General features: G+C 33.9%; 1 protein-coding gene across 1 annotated transcript; it reads left to right on the top strand.

Annotated features, from left to right (window-relative positions):
• Window positions 1–8,151: 8,151 nt before the first annotated feature.
• Hel25E (ATP-dependent RNA helicase 25E) lies at window positions 8,152–12,200 on the top strand. Its single transcript, XM_073970258.1, has 8 exons — window positions 8,152–8,348; window positions 8,604–8,852; window positions 8,941–9,161; window positions 9,239–9,422; window positions 10,244–10,362; window positions 11,293–11,424; window positions 11,523–11,925; window positions 11,996–12,200. Exons 2-8 carry the CDS (start codon window positions 8,654–8,656, stop codon window positions 12,007–12,009), a joined length of 1,272 nt encoding a protein of 423 aa, XP_073826359.1. The 5' UTR covers window positions 8,152–8,348; window positions 8,604–8,653; the 3' UTR covers window positions 12,010–12,200.
• The last annotated feature ends 2,542 nt before the right edge of the window (window positions 12,201–14,742 follow it).

The raw sequence follows: 14,742 nt of genomic DNA, 5'->3' as shown, positions 1-14,742 counted from the left end.
AATCGAATTCAATGATTTTTAAAATTGTTTTTAGACCATTTGTATGGAAGAAATTTGTGAGATTTGCATTGAAACAATCAGTTTATCATATTCAAAACTCGATTATGTTGAGAAAACTTAACTCTTCATTCATTTTTCGCGTTTTTTATAAAATGCTCAGAAAATGGATTGTAAACAAACCCACTTGTTGCTTTTATTTTGAAGTTTTAGGAATTCAAGAAAAACAAGGGTTCTATAGATTTTTTTCATTTAAATCTACCTCTTTACTTATACCATGAGCTTACTTCCTCCGTTTTCAATTTAATCCAAGGGCATCTGATTTTCTTTCATCATCCTAAAGTTTTTTATGTTGCCTTCCCATCACTAGCTCAGCTTCTCGTTTATCTTTTGAAGAAATGTGTAGGGATCAACGAACTGTTTTTTTCTGTGGGGATCTCTACAGCAACTGCTTATAAAAGGTCTGTAAGAAGGATCCCCTGTTATGATTCGGAGAAACCGTTTTGTTATCCCAAGTGAACTATTTGGCGAAGCCACTTATAAGAACTCCCTTTTACGGAAATGAAGTCGTCTCAATCCGTGTCGATTGCGTGACATTGTGCACGGTATGCACAAATGTGCAATCTCCACGAGCTTTACGACTGTTCCATTATTGTCATCAAGGACTTCGATGAAGAAACCCCATATGTGGATGTCGTCAAGGATCACTTAAGACAAAGCTGCCACCCAAGACACCCAAAAAAACCAATCCCAATAAAAGTGGCTAAGCCATTAATAAAATAGATATAAAAAGTTAAGAAGTGAAGATGTTTTTATTAAAAAATGGTTGTGCTAGTTATCGAGAATGTTGTTGTTTTAAAAAGATGTCTGCCACCATTCGTTTTCCTCGTAGATTCAATACTGAACCAGCTATCTTGAGACCAGCCAGTTAAAAAAATGTATATCTATGTTCCTTCTATTGGATGTTGTAGCAGTACATATATGTCTGTAAATTCATTATTCTGCTGTGGAATGTGGCTGCTTCGATGGGTTGTAGCCACAAAGGTACTGGAGTTAGTTGAGTAGATTTGGCAGGGCAGTTGAAAAGGTGCAGATGTTTTGCAAGGTGTCATCGATCCTTGCCCTATAGGAATTCATATAGTGTGTGCCAAACTACTCCGGTTTGTCACTGCTGTCGCTTCTCAGTTGCGAAAGATATGAGATGTTCTCCGAGGACCGCATTCACACGATAGTTGTTAATGGCATCAGCGTCCGCTTCGCGGACCACACTGACGCTACATAGCTTACTACAAGGGTTCTTTATACTGCCGACAAGGACTTGAAGACCATGTTTCTACATCTAAGCATGTGGCAGATAGCTGCGGCATGCACGGACGTCATCAACATGCTGCCGAATGTGACCCATAGCATGTACGGGTCTACAACTACAACCGACCATGACTATTAACTCTGCTTTCACCTCTGCCGTCCATGTGGCCGTAGATTTAGTAGGGGATATTTGCATATTTCTCGTTTAGAAAAAGGAGGTAAGATCAGTTGCATGTTTGTACACAAAGGCAATTGTTTCCACTACAGCTGTTGTTACGGTGTTAAATTGTTCGCTAATTGTATTGACAATTAAGAATTCTTGCGTCTTCATTTGCTGTTGTTCTGGTGTTGCTAGTCCCGGACCACTATTCAGCAATCAAGCAGTACGTTGCAGACGAGAGAGGTACTGGCAGAAAAATTTGCTACATGTAATACATATTGATAATGTGAAAAAACCAAAGAAACAACAAATTTTCCTGTAAAAATAACAAGATATTCTCGTAACAGATAAATCTGCAGCAAGGGATGAAGACTTTCCAATGTTATGAAAGGCCTCAAACAAATACTTACATATTGATTTCCGCCAATTTCTTCTTCATTTTTAAAGTTGTCAGTTTCCTTTTTGATTTTTTCAAAAATGTGTAACTTCCAGAAAATAAACTAAATATTTTTTGTTGTTATTAAATGTCATATTGTTTTATTGTTGTTCTGTATTTGACACGCTCCCGTACAGACATACAGGGTTGTATTTACCTAAATTTGACAGATGCGACTACCTTTTATCATTCTACCATGGGTATACGTAAAGAGGTAGATCTAGATGAAAACAAATTATAGAAACCTGGTTTTTCCTGAATTCCTAAAACGTCAAAATTACTAAACATAAAAGCAACAAGTGGGTTTGTTTACAATAAATTTTTTGAGCATTTTATAAAAAACGCGACAAATGAATGAAGTGTCAAAGTTTCTTCACATAATCGAATTGTGGATATGATGAAATGATTATTTCAATGCAAAGCTGAAGAATTTCTTCCATACAACTGTCCTAAAAACAATTTTAAAAATCATTGAATTCTATTGCTTTTAAAATTGTTTGTGTATTTTTCAAACAGCACACACACAGATTGTGTATATAATTTTGAAGTTTTAGGAACACTCGAAAGAAGAAATTTAAACTGACAGATATACCCCGGTTACACTATTGAAGGTTAACCCTCGGGTTTAATAGATCCAGTGGGTTAATTTTTGCTGGTTACACTTAGCTTTTCGAGGATATAAACTGTCAGCTGATGTTTGTTTACGTATACATACAAAATAACTAATAAAGTCGTGTGTTGCGCTCTTAAGGCCTGGGTACATAAGCTGCTTTGCCTTGTTGCCTTGCTTTCCTGCTTCATTTTTGACATAATAACAATAAAAGAATAAAGAAGGCCGAGCAAATTTCGAACTTGGTTGCCCTTTTCTTTTTTATTCTTTTATCAGAAGCAAGCAAGGTAAGCAGGCAAGGCAGCTTATGTACTCATCCCTTTACAATTTCTCTTATGAGATATCGTCCCCTCTTTGCTCATATTGGTATATTTTACACACAGGAATACATTTTTGTATCATGGTATCAATCGTACTATTTGTTAAAAAGTGTCCAATGAAAAAAAAAATAATTTTATGATTTCCAAAAACCTTTAGATTTATTAACTCCATAAAATCTCATGCAACCAATCGTAAACGTGTAAAACACGACAAACTCTGTTGCAAAAACAGTTGCAACTTTTGGTACTTTTTGAGTAGAGTTGGGTTTTTTGCACAAATACCGAATACAACATTGTATTTTTGATGGATTTGTGCCGGATTTAAAATAAACCCAGCCATGAGAGGATTAAATTTTTGTATGGAAAATCTGGTCAGATTTGAGCAGATTATGTTTGGTTTACATTGTCGATGGTCAGACTAGCACGATTTCAACATGGCGACGTCAAGTTTATAGGCGAGGGGTATGAAGTAGTGAAACCCATGTACATGGTTTTCTGTGTTTGTTGTGTTGCCTCTTCCTTTTATTCGCTGCTAGATTTTTTCTTCCATTTTCTTTCATTTTTATTTTCTCAAGGAAACGTTAACAACAAAACAAGCATAAGAATATTTAATAATAACATTTAATTAATGAAATAGTGAAAATTTAACTATTAATATTAATTTATGGCCTGTTCCCGTACTTTATAAAGTGGTAAAAGTCGTAAAAGTTGTAAAAGTCGTAAACGATTTTCATATAAATTTTGTGTACGGGAACGCAAAATGTGTAAAAGTGGTAAAAATTGTAAAAACTTTTTAGTTCTGGAACAGACCTTTAATTATTAATGTTAATTATTTTGTGTTGTTTTTAGTTTATTTATGTTTGTTTTGTTTTTATTGGTATGAGAAACACAACAAACGCGAACGGTAAAATAAAGAGGACACACAAAAATCTTAAATTTCACGTTAACGTGTGTGGACACTAACGAAACTTGAAAAGAAACTTTAACGAAATTGGTTTCAAGAAACCTTGCTAGTCTGACCATCGACATTCGGCGTCGTTTCGTGATTTCAAAGGCGTTTCGTGATTTCGCGCGGAATCAAGCGACATTTATCATGATTTCGCATACAAAAATGAAATCATCTCATTTCATGATTTCAGCGAAATCAACATCCAAATCACAGTACACATGATATACAACCCTGTTTTTGCCTAAAAAAGTACCAAAAGTTGCAACACTTTTCATGTATCACAATTAACAAGGTAGATGGTCAATTGTTGCAACAAAAAATTTTAGTATTAAAATTTGTAAACAATAGCTCTGTTCCAGAACTAAAAAGTTTTTACAATTTTTACCACTTTTACACATTTTGCGTTCCCATACACAAAATTTATATGCAAATCGTTTACGACTTTTACAACTTTTACGACTTTTACCACTTTATAAAGTACGGGAACAGGCCAAATGTGAAAAACATATTAAATTACCTTGTTACAATGCTATTTTTCATTGGGTTCCCGTACTTTTTTTAATAATAATGTTAGAAAAAAGGGCGAATTGTCAAAAATTGCTTCCCCATACACATTTCTTAAAGAATACGGGAACGGAGAAATGACGGAAATTGCAAAAACTCCAGTAGATGTGGCAAAATCAACGTATCAGCTATCATATTTAGATGACAATGAACATGCTTGCTGCTAGTTTCTACTATGCCAAAATTTTAGGAGAAGTGCAACATCAATCAAAATTTATTATTATGATGTCTCAACGATAAAATAATTTTTTTTTATTTTTTCATTTGTTAGTACTATACACAATATATAGATAATTTTACGATAATTTTCGAAATAAAGTTGTAAAGTTTTATATTGTCGTATATTTTTGTTGATTAATTCAATTTACAACAACTTGTTTTGAAAATGCATGTGCATATGCATCTACCTTGATCATTGTGATATGGTTGAAATCCACAAAAAGATAAGTATAAACACCGGGGTGTATTTCAGGATTTCGTGAAATCCAGTGAATTTGGGAGCGCAAGTGTAAACTTGGCATTAAGCAAATAAATCCTCATGGAGGAAAAAAGCTGTAGTGTAGCCGTGCTATTATTGTATAATGCTAAGTTTACATTTACGATGGGATTTCATTTGGCGTTTGGGCTATGGAATTGACAGTTGAAATCGAGTGGATTTCGTAAATTTAAACCAAGCATAAGTGTGTATGTGCGATTGTGTGCATAAGTCCCGGGCCACACTAGAGTAATTTCACTGGAATTTTGACATGAAATTATGCGTCTCTAGATCGAGTTCCATAGTAGAGTAAAATCATGAAATTGCTGTAGTGAGGAATTCGACCTAAGAACACCTAATTTCATGAAATTTTTTAATGAAATTCACTCTAGTGTGGACCGGGACTAAGCAAATGACTCAAAAAAACAGATGTAAATACACTTCATTTGATTCTAGGATTTCGTAAAACGAAATCATTTAATGTGCATATGTAAATTGGACTTAAATGACGATAGCTGCGTCATTTATTCTAAACAACGCACGAAAACACCGTACTATTATAAGCAGCCCTGTTTTTTTTTCATAAACTACCAAAAAATGCAACTATTTTATGATGTCTTTGTTTGTGTGTGTTGTAGAAAAACAAAAATACTCAAACGATGACAAAAGTGAAAATAAATGTTTAAAAAACTTGCAAAAATTATGTTTTTTTGTTTTTAGAATTAATTTAAGTTATTTGATTCACATTTGTGTTGTGAAATTCCTATTTCTTTGAATAAATATATTGTGTGCGTGTGTTTGTGTTATTGTATATATACAATAACGAAAACAAGCGCACGAAAGTGTGCAGAAATTCTTAAACGAAATCTTGCTCAAGATCACTTCAATTTCTGAGGGAAATATTGAGAATTCCGTACATTTTCTGAACAAACTTTGGCAACAATTGTTTACTGGGTAAGTGTGTATGTGCGATTGTGTGCGTAAGCAAATGAAGCAAAAAACAGATGTAAATACACTTCATTTGATTCTAGTGCTTTGTTTACATTTACGAAATCCACTCGATTTCAACTGTTAATTCCATTGGTTAAACGTCAAATGAAATCCAATGGATTTCAGATAAGATTTCATTTGACGTTTGAGCAATGGAATTGACACTTGAAATCGAGTGGATTTCGTAATTGTAAACCTAGCATAAGATTTCGTAAAATGAAATCATTTAATGTGCATATGTAAATTGGACTTTAATCGTCAAATGAAATCGAATGGATCTCAGATGAGTTTTCATTTGACGTGTACAGTTGAACTCGAGTGGTTTTCGTAAATGTAAACCAAACATAATGGGCCAAATACATACGGTCCGTTGTGTGACGTGTTGCGCGTTGAAAACAACAACTACATGCCTTAAACACATACAACGTTTGAGTAAAGTTTTGTGTCATTTCTGTTATATGCATCAGCCTATCTGAACGAATGTGAAACGTCAAAAGAATTTTTTGTAAATTGAATTCGTCTCAAAAAACATACGTCAAATTACAAATGTATTGTTTAATACTAAAAATGTTAGCACATTATGCTACTAATGCTAACTAAAGAGCAAATAAATTATTATTTTATCGCAGTTTGCCCATCTAAAATAAATAAACGAATTATTTTATCGTTCAGACATCATAAATATTAGTCTTGGTTGATTAAAATCAACTTTGTACATCAAAACAAATTTAATTTTTCCGCCTTGTTTACACATTTTTACATTTTAAATTATTGGTCTGTTCCTTTACTTTTGAAAATGGTAAAACTGGCAAAAGTAGCAAAAGTTGTAATCTACTTCCATATGAATTGTATGGTGTCTGAAGTAAAGGAACGCTTTTCGAGTAAAAAGTTGTAAAACTTGAAGATTCTTGCACGTAAAGGAACAGGGCTTATTTTTAGTGTAGCAATTCTCCGATGCATCTACCTTGTTTCCTGTGCCAGCTTGCAACTTTTTGTATTTTCTAGCAACATGTTGCTAAAAACAGAGTTGTATACGAGGATTTATGCCAGATTTAAAACAAATCCACTCAGTAGGAGGATTTATTTTTGTATGGGAAATCTGGTAGATTTTGGCTGGATTTAGCAAATAAAACCTGATAATGCGCTAAATCCGGCTAATGGTGTCATATCTAAATGGCATATTACCTTATATTTGTTCTCCCATGACTCAGACGCAAGGCAAATTTATATAAGGTTTATGTTTGAATTACAACAAGTAACAAATTTACAGAAACAATATTGCTGTTATGGAAAAATAAAGCCCTGTTCCAGAACTAAAAAGTTTTTACAATTTTTGCTACTTTTACACATTTTGCGTTCCCGTACACAAAATGTATATGAAAATCGTTTACGACTTTTACAACTTTTACCACTTTATAAAGTACGGGAACAGACCATAATTGTCAAAGAAAATATTGAATAATAGAGTCGTTCCAAAAATGTTCTCAGGAAAAACATAAATACATTTCGAAAATCCTATAAAATAGAACAAATTTGAATCAAAATGTAAAGATAAAGCATTCAGAACTGTCGTAGGGCATTTTTATTACTCGTTTAGGATGAAAAGCAATATTTTATGGTAGCAAATTTCATGAGTAGACACTATTAAGGCCTGGGTACATAAGCTGCCTCGCCTGCATACCTTGCTTGCTTCTGATAAAAGAATAAAAAAGAAAAGGGCAACCCAGTTCGGAATTTGCTCGGTCTTCTTCATTCTATTATTTTTATTGTGTCAGAAATGAAGCCGAAAAGCAAGGCAAATAGGCGAGGCAGCTTCAGGTCTTTACATTTTAAAAACTAAATTTACCAAAAAAAAGAAGAATACAGCTGATTGTCACCTCATATAAATACGCCTTGACTCAAACGTTGGATGTGGTTAGGGCTTTACTTTCCCACATCCACAAAACCGGAAAGCCGCGTAATTTCTATTCATTTCAATAGATTTTAGGTTTGTGTCTTTTAATCCGATAATATCGATAGACAAAATTATCTATGGATATTGAGTTTAAAAAAATAATAGTGCCAGTGATTTTTTTTGCCAGCTCTGCAACGGACAGAATGTATTTGGCCTCTCATAAAAAGTTGCATTTTCATCACATCATAAGATGTACAGTTGTGCAAAATATGTGTCGAGGAATAAAAATTTTGAATTTATTCATGCACAACTATGCAATGAAAGGCCTTGAATAATTTTTCATGTTTGATGTGAATGAACCATTGCATTAGCAAACAACGTATAATACGTTGCGTTCCAAATGCCAACGTAAAGGAAATCACGCCGTTATTTAGATTGTTCAATATTCATTAATTAACTTGGCAGCACTGGTAAAAGATAAATTCACGAAGTCCAGCGTGTTGCGAGACATCAAAGAAACTACCACCAAGCCGAACAGACACGCCGAGGAAAAAAGTTCTGTGAAAAAGTTGTGCTCGTAAAAGAAAAAATAAGAAATTACTTTAGAAAAGGCAGATAAAATATATTGACAAAGCATTTATTAAGGTAAATAATAGTGGTGTTTTACAATTTACAATAATTTTACAAAAGGTTAAGAATATTTAAGGTAATGGGTTGTTAATGCCGACTAACCTCATGAAGTTCATACTCATCATTTTAAAAAATGGCGTCCAGCCGGTGAAATTATGCCAAATGCTTTTTTCTTACTCACAAAGCTATACAGAGAAGCGCGTAAAATGATGATTTGTCCAAATTAATACCCAACAAATGTTCATCTTCGTGTTTATTTTTTTATTTCAGCACACGCGGCTATTTTTAATTTGTTGGGAAAGCAAAAAGAAAACACAAAAATGGCTGATAATGATGATCTTTTGGATTACGAGGATGAGGAACAGACCGAGACCACTGTTGCCGAAACTCAAGAGGCACCAAAAAAAGATGTTAAGGGTACTTATGTATCTATACACAGTTCTGGTTTCCGTGATTTCCTCTTGAAGCCGGAAATTTTAAGAGCCATTGTTGATTGTGGTTTTGAACATCCATCTGAAGGTAGGTTGTTTTTTTATTCGTAAATTTAATAATATTGTGAAAATGAATGTTATTTTTTATATACTTGTGTGTCTTTTTTTATTTATAGTACAACATGAGTGTATTCCTCAAGCCGTGTTGGGTATGGATATTCTATGCCAGGCCAAATCTGGTATGGGTAAAACTGCTGTATTTGTGCTTGCCACTCTACAGCAACTTGAACCCACTGAAAATGTTGTATATGTTCTAGTCATGTGTCACACTCGTGAACTAGCATTCCAAATTAGCAAGGAATATGAACGTTTCTCGAAGTACATGCCATCTGTTAAGGTAAGTTAAAATAATTGGAGATGAAAATGTTGATTTTTTTTATATTATACTAATGATATTTTGTTATCATTTTAAAGGTTGGAGTATTCTTTGGTGGCTTGTCCATCCAAAAAGATGAGGAAACATTAAAGAACGTAACCCCCCATATTGTTGTCGGTACACCTGGTCGCATTTTGGCTTTGATACGCAATAAAAAATTAAACTTGAAGCATCTCAAGCATTTCATCCTTGATGAATGTGACAAAATGTTGGAACAGCTTGGTGAGTAGCAGCAAATAATTTTAGGGGGTTTTTATTAAAATTGCGATAGTTTCAGTTTTATAGGCAATGAGGGAGGGTATTTAAAAAATATATCTTTGTATTTATTACTTATTACAGAATGATCGTTATGTTAAGTTTTTTTTTAGTGGGTGTTTTTAGCAAATATGCAAACATTGCTCTGTTTACAGTTGCATTTTTTAGGAGTTAGTCGAATATGTATATATGTATAAGTATTTTATATGGATCCTTTAAGGGCGTTAGCCTCATTATAGGGTTATTTTCAGATGAAAAAACGCTTATAGGGATACTTTATTTTACAAAATTTTTATAACAAAGAGAAATAAGGGAGAAGTATAAAATGACTTTTACAGAATAAATTATGTTTCTGGCGACCATTTCTAGAAGAAAGGACTTCTGTGAAAGAAATTCTAAATAGAGTTTTTATAAAAGTCCATATAGCATAGACTAATGAATGTATAGATGAAGGAATTTCCGCGGTCAAGTCACTCAAACCCGAAAACTCAAAAAAAGTTCGAAGACAATTTTTGGAGAAAATGACAATGTTTTCATGAATATTTTTATCTGAGAAAGTAGTTCACATCAAAAATTAACCCCATGTAGTATTTTGCCATAACAAAATATTAGTTTGTATTTTTTGGCATTGTATATTGAGTTTCTTAGTTACCACACTCAATTCGAACATACTCGGTGAGAGCATTCCGTCGTCTATACATTCATTAGTCTATGCATATAGGCATATTTTCTTGTAAGCGTAATTTGATTTTTAATTAATTGTTCATTATTTTTTCTTTTAATTTTAGACATGCGTCGCGATGTTCAGGAGATCTTCCGCAGTACACCACACGGAAAACAAGTTATGATGTTTTCCGCCACATTAAGCAAAGACATTCGTCCAGTTTGCAAAAAATTCATGCAAGATGTAAATATCAACAACGTGTTCTACATATCTCTATCAATACTTCTACTACCACTACTACTAAACCTAGTTGTTGTCATACAAAAATCATTAGTTATGCCACCACAAAGCGGTATCTCAAAATCACTTCAATATTATTCTTCTGATGTGATGCTACCTACACAAACGCTTAAGTCCATCATCGCGACTCAATGTTTTCAATCTCAAAAATATTAAGTATATTTTCGCGGTTTGTAAAACATCAACAACTAGTATTGTTCGATTGCGACCTGCTGATAATTAAAAAATCGGGAAAATGTAAACGTTAAAAAGCATTTGAAATGCTGATAAAATAATAGTTTTCTTCAATGTCCCATTTCGTTTGGTCGGCCTTTACAATGGGAACAATAAATAAATAAAATCTTTAAACGGGCATGAAAAAACGTTCCAATTGAATAAACCAATAAATATCGTCCAGAATAAAAAATGATCACAAAAGATCTAAACTAGAGGTTTATTGAAACCCCAACATTCGTAATCGGTTATTTTGCCGTTAACAGATTTGTAAGACATCACAAATCTAACATGACATGTTGATGGAAGTATGAGTTCAGCAACATTTACATCATGGCGATGTTGGAAAGGAGTTTTGTGAATCCATAACGTCTCAATAGATGATCCCAATCAATATCCCCAGATGGAATCTAAAGGGATTCTCTAGCCAGAGGGAGCAACCTAGCTACAATATTTTGTCAAGCAGCGACTTGTGCATTTGTTTTGAGAGAACGTCTTTGGTGGTGTTGGTTGTGTAGCCTAGCCGTATGTAGCAAACTAATTAACAACATAGGTTGAAAAAAAAAACAAAGATTTAGCAACGAATAATGAAAATAGAAGATTTCATGTTTTCTATACGTTTTGTAATATTTTAATAATACATTTCTGTTATGTTTATAGCCCATGGAAGTATATGTGGATGATGAAGCCAAGTTGACATTGCATGGTCTGCAACAGCATTATGTAAAATTGAAGGAAAATGAAAAGAACAAAAAATTATTTGAATTATTGGATGTATTGGAATTCAATCAAGTGGGTTACTCGAAACACTTTAGGACAATTTTGGAATTGAGCTAACTAAATTATTTATCTCTACCCCTCTCTTCCTTTTATTATGTTGTACTTTTTAGGTAGTTATTTTTGTGAAATCAGTGCAACGTTGCATGGCCCTGGCCCAGCTGTTGACAGAACAAAACTTCCCCGCCATTGGCATTCATCGTGGCATGACCCAAGAGGAACGTCTCAATCGTTATCAACAATTTAAGGATTTCCAAAAACGTATTTTGGTGGCCACAAACTTATTTGGACGTGGCATGGATATTGAACGTGTCAATATTGTATTCAACTATGATATGCCAGAAGATTCCGATACCTACTTGCATCGTGTGGCTCGTGCTGGTCGTTTTGGTACCAAGGGTTTGGCCATTACATTTGTTTCGGATGAAGCTGATGCCAAAATTCTGAATGAGGTGCAGGATCGTTTCGATGTTAATATCACAGAGTTACCCGATGAAATTGATTTATCCTCTTACAGTACGTATTCTATATCATTTTTTCATTAGGAAACATACAAAAATATCTCCCTTTGTTCTTTTTTTTTCAGTTGAAGGACGATAATTTTAACTTTTAGAACTATTTCATAAGCAAATATGAATACTAGACCAAATCCATCTTGTATGGATTTGGCATCAGCGTAATTAGTAAAACCAACCTATCTATAAATACAAATATTTTCTTTGACACGCATACATACACACTAAACTATCTCTGAAGAAAGTTTAAATAAAATAAAATAAAATAGAAAAAAATTCTCTTCTTCATTTAAGTCTTAATTTTGGATGTGAATGAAAACAACATAGAAGTGTTTATTAATTTTATTATTTTTTACACAATGTAAAATATACAAGATATTTTGCTTATTTTAAAGCAATAATTTAGGTGTAGAAAACAATAAAATACAACAACATCGTCATATTTTTGATGATGTATTAATAATACATGGAGTTGGCGTTTCAATTGAAGAAAATTGTCTATCATATTGGGGGAACTCTGAAGATTATTCAGAAGAACAGTAAGCGAGGTTTTGTTTGAAGGGTATAATTAACTTTAGCTGACTTCCGAAATGTCAGTTGTTTTGTATTCGTGCATGAAACTAGGGGTTCTTAGATCGTGTTCCCCACTACTGTAATTTCATAAAATTACTGTAGTATGGAAGTCTTATCTAAAAACCCCTAATTTCTTGCACGAATACAAAGCAACGTTTCGGAAGTAAGCCTTTGTCATCCGTTTGGAACACATCGAAATATGGCTGACTTCCGTATCTTCGAATGCTTGGCAAATGGCTGCAAATGTCTGAAGTATTGTGCTCATTACGTCACAATACTTAACAAATGCAAAGCTATGTATATTAAAACGTCACAACTGCGCATTTTTAACGCAGGTGAAAAGCAAACATGTATAATGAATTTAGGGGTCGATCATCGATAACAATTATCGTTGAGTGGCGTTGCCAGTTGTCAAAATTGATCCACGTATGGCAACTCTCAACTGAAGTTGCGAATCTCAGTTGACGAAGCGGCTGTTTTTCAGCAACCACCAATTTTCAGTTGCAGTGAACATTTTCGAAGAAACAAGAAGTAAAATACATAGAAGGAAAAATAAACATTTTGTTAACAATTATTGATTCTTTGCATCATTAATTAATTTTGTGTATCAATATGGTGAAAATAACGACAAAGGAGCAGTTCGAAATATTAATTGATAAACTAAGTGAAAATCCAAACTTAGCCCGAGGAGTTCGGCAGTTTTGGTGAAACCAAAGCCACAGCGGATGAAGCGTGGAGGTCCATTTCGGACAGTTTAAACAGCCATGAACCTCCAACACGAACACCTGAAGAGTGGCAGAGTCTGGATTCACTTTAAAGTTGAAAAAGAAAATGCCTCAAAATAAAATAAACTTCAACGACACTGGTGGTGGTCCATCACAATAAGTGAATTTATCGCCTTTGGAGCGGACAGCAGCAAATCTTTTGCAAATGAAATTGGTGACAAATACAGTAGGTTCAGTTTAAGTACAAATGACGAACATCCTCCATCTATATAGCCAACTACACCAGGGAATTTCGTTTTTGAATAAAAATGGTTTTTATTTTGCCTTTTTTCCTCCTTTGTCAACTACGAAACGATCCAATTTTGGCACAATTTGTCCTCTATCAAGTGGACAACTTCCTTCAATACTCTCGACAATGTAGATTGGGCCATGCAATTGAATTGAAATCATTGCCATGGGACTTTTGGAAACTTCCGTCCTCCAAGAATCGCAACGCTGCGCACACTTTTAAAAGTGGGGGTATTCCTGTTGATCTGTAACTTTCTTTGAAGTCATCCTTTAACGTTTCCACAACGTAATCCAAAATACGCCTAAAACCTGAAATAATTTTCTGATTATACAGATCTTTCCACATGATCATCAGCTTACAGTGCAAATGGCAATTCCAATGGATTCGACTTGTCCCTCAAATTTCTTCTAATAGTAGATGCAATGTCCTGTACATTTTCTTCATCATAAAAAAATAATTCCACCGAACTTATCATTTTTTGGGACAGCAAATAAAACTTGACGATCCGAAGATTCAATGGGCAGGTTATATTCCAATCTTGGGTTGTTTTCCAAATTTGCTCGAAAACTCAGCCAAAATATTAAAATATTGTCCAGAATACACAAAAGAGTTATCCAAAGCGAATTATTTTTAAAATGTTTTTTTTTTTTTTGGCGAATAGAGGTTACAAGTTTGAAAAAACACTGATCGATAACATGTTTATCGACCACCCAGTTGAGTTGACATTAATGGTACAACATTTCACCTCAGTCGCGCAGACAACTGACAACGCAACTCAAGTTTAGTGGCAATGCAAGATCGACCCATTAGTTGCAGTTTAGAGGAACAATTCGTAAGTGAAATAAGCCGACTTCCGTATTGTCAGTTGCTTTGTATTCGTGCATGAAACTTGGGGTTCTTAAATCGAACTCCTCACTACTGCAATTTCATAAAATTACTCTAGTATGGAACTCGATTTAAGAACCCCTAGTTTCATGCACGAATACAAAGCAAATTACAATACGGAAGTCAGCCATATTTTGACGATGACGATTCGAAAGTCTGCATCGTTATGCCTAAAACATACCGTGTAGAAGCACCTTAAGATTTTGTTTAAAATGGTATACGAAAGCTTCTATACTATTATGGGTGCTTAGTTTTTCAATGGAATATCTCCGCATTTATCCCATGTTGTGGATACAGCCATATGGGAATTGGATATTATTATTTTGGGTGGCTTTTAGTATGAATT

The sequence above is a fragment of the Musca autumnalis genome, unplaced genomic scaffold, assembly GCF_047663935.1.
Source record: "Musca autumnalis isolate F117 unplaced genomic scaffold, ASM4766393v1 scaffold_2, whole genome shotgun sequence".
Lineage (NCBI taxonomy): Eukaryota > Metazoa > Arthropoda > Insecta > Diptera > Muscidae > Musca > Musca autumnalis.
The sequence above is the reverse complement of the archived record's forward strand: the minus strand, read 5'-3'. Positions and strand labels throughout refer to the sequence as shown.

Bases quoted from the DNA above. Each gene is read 5' to 3' on its own strand.
- Hel25E (XM_073970258.1), top strand. From the start codon at position 8,654: ATGGCTGATAATGATGATCTTTTGGATTACGAGGATGAGGAACAGACC. The intron at 9,423-10,243 runs GTGAGTAGCAGC...TTTTAATTTTAG, and splicing joins CAAAATGTTGGAACAGCTTG to ACATGCGTCGCGATGTTCAG. The intron at 10,363-11,292 runs GTAAATATCAAC...TTATGTTTATAG, and splicing joins GCAAAAAATTCATGCAAGAT to CCCATGGAAGTATATGTGGA.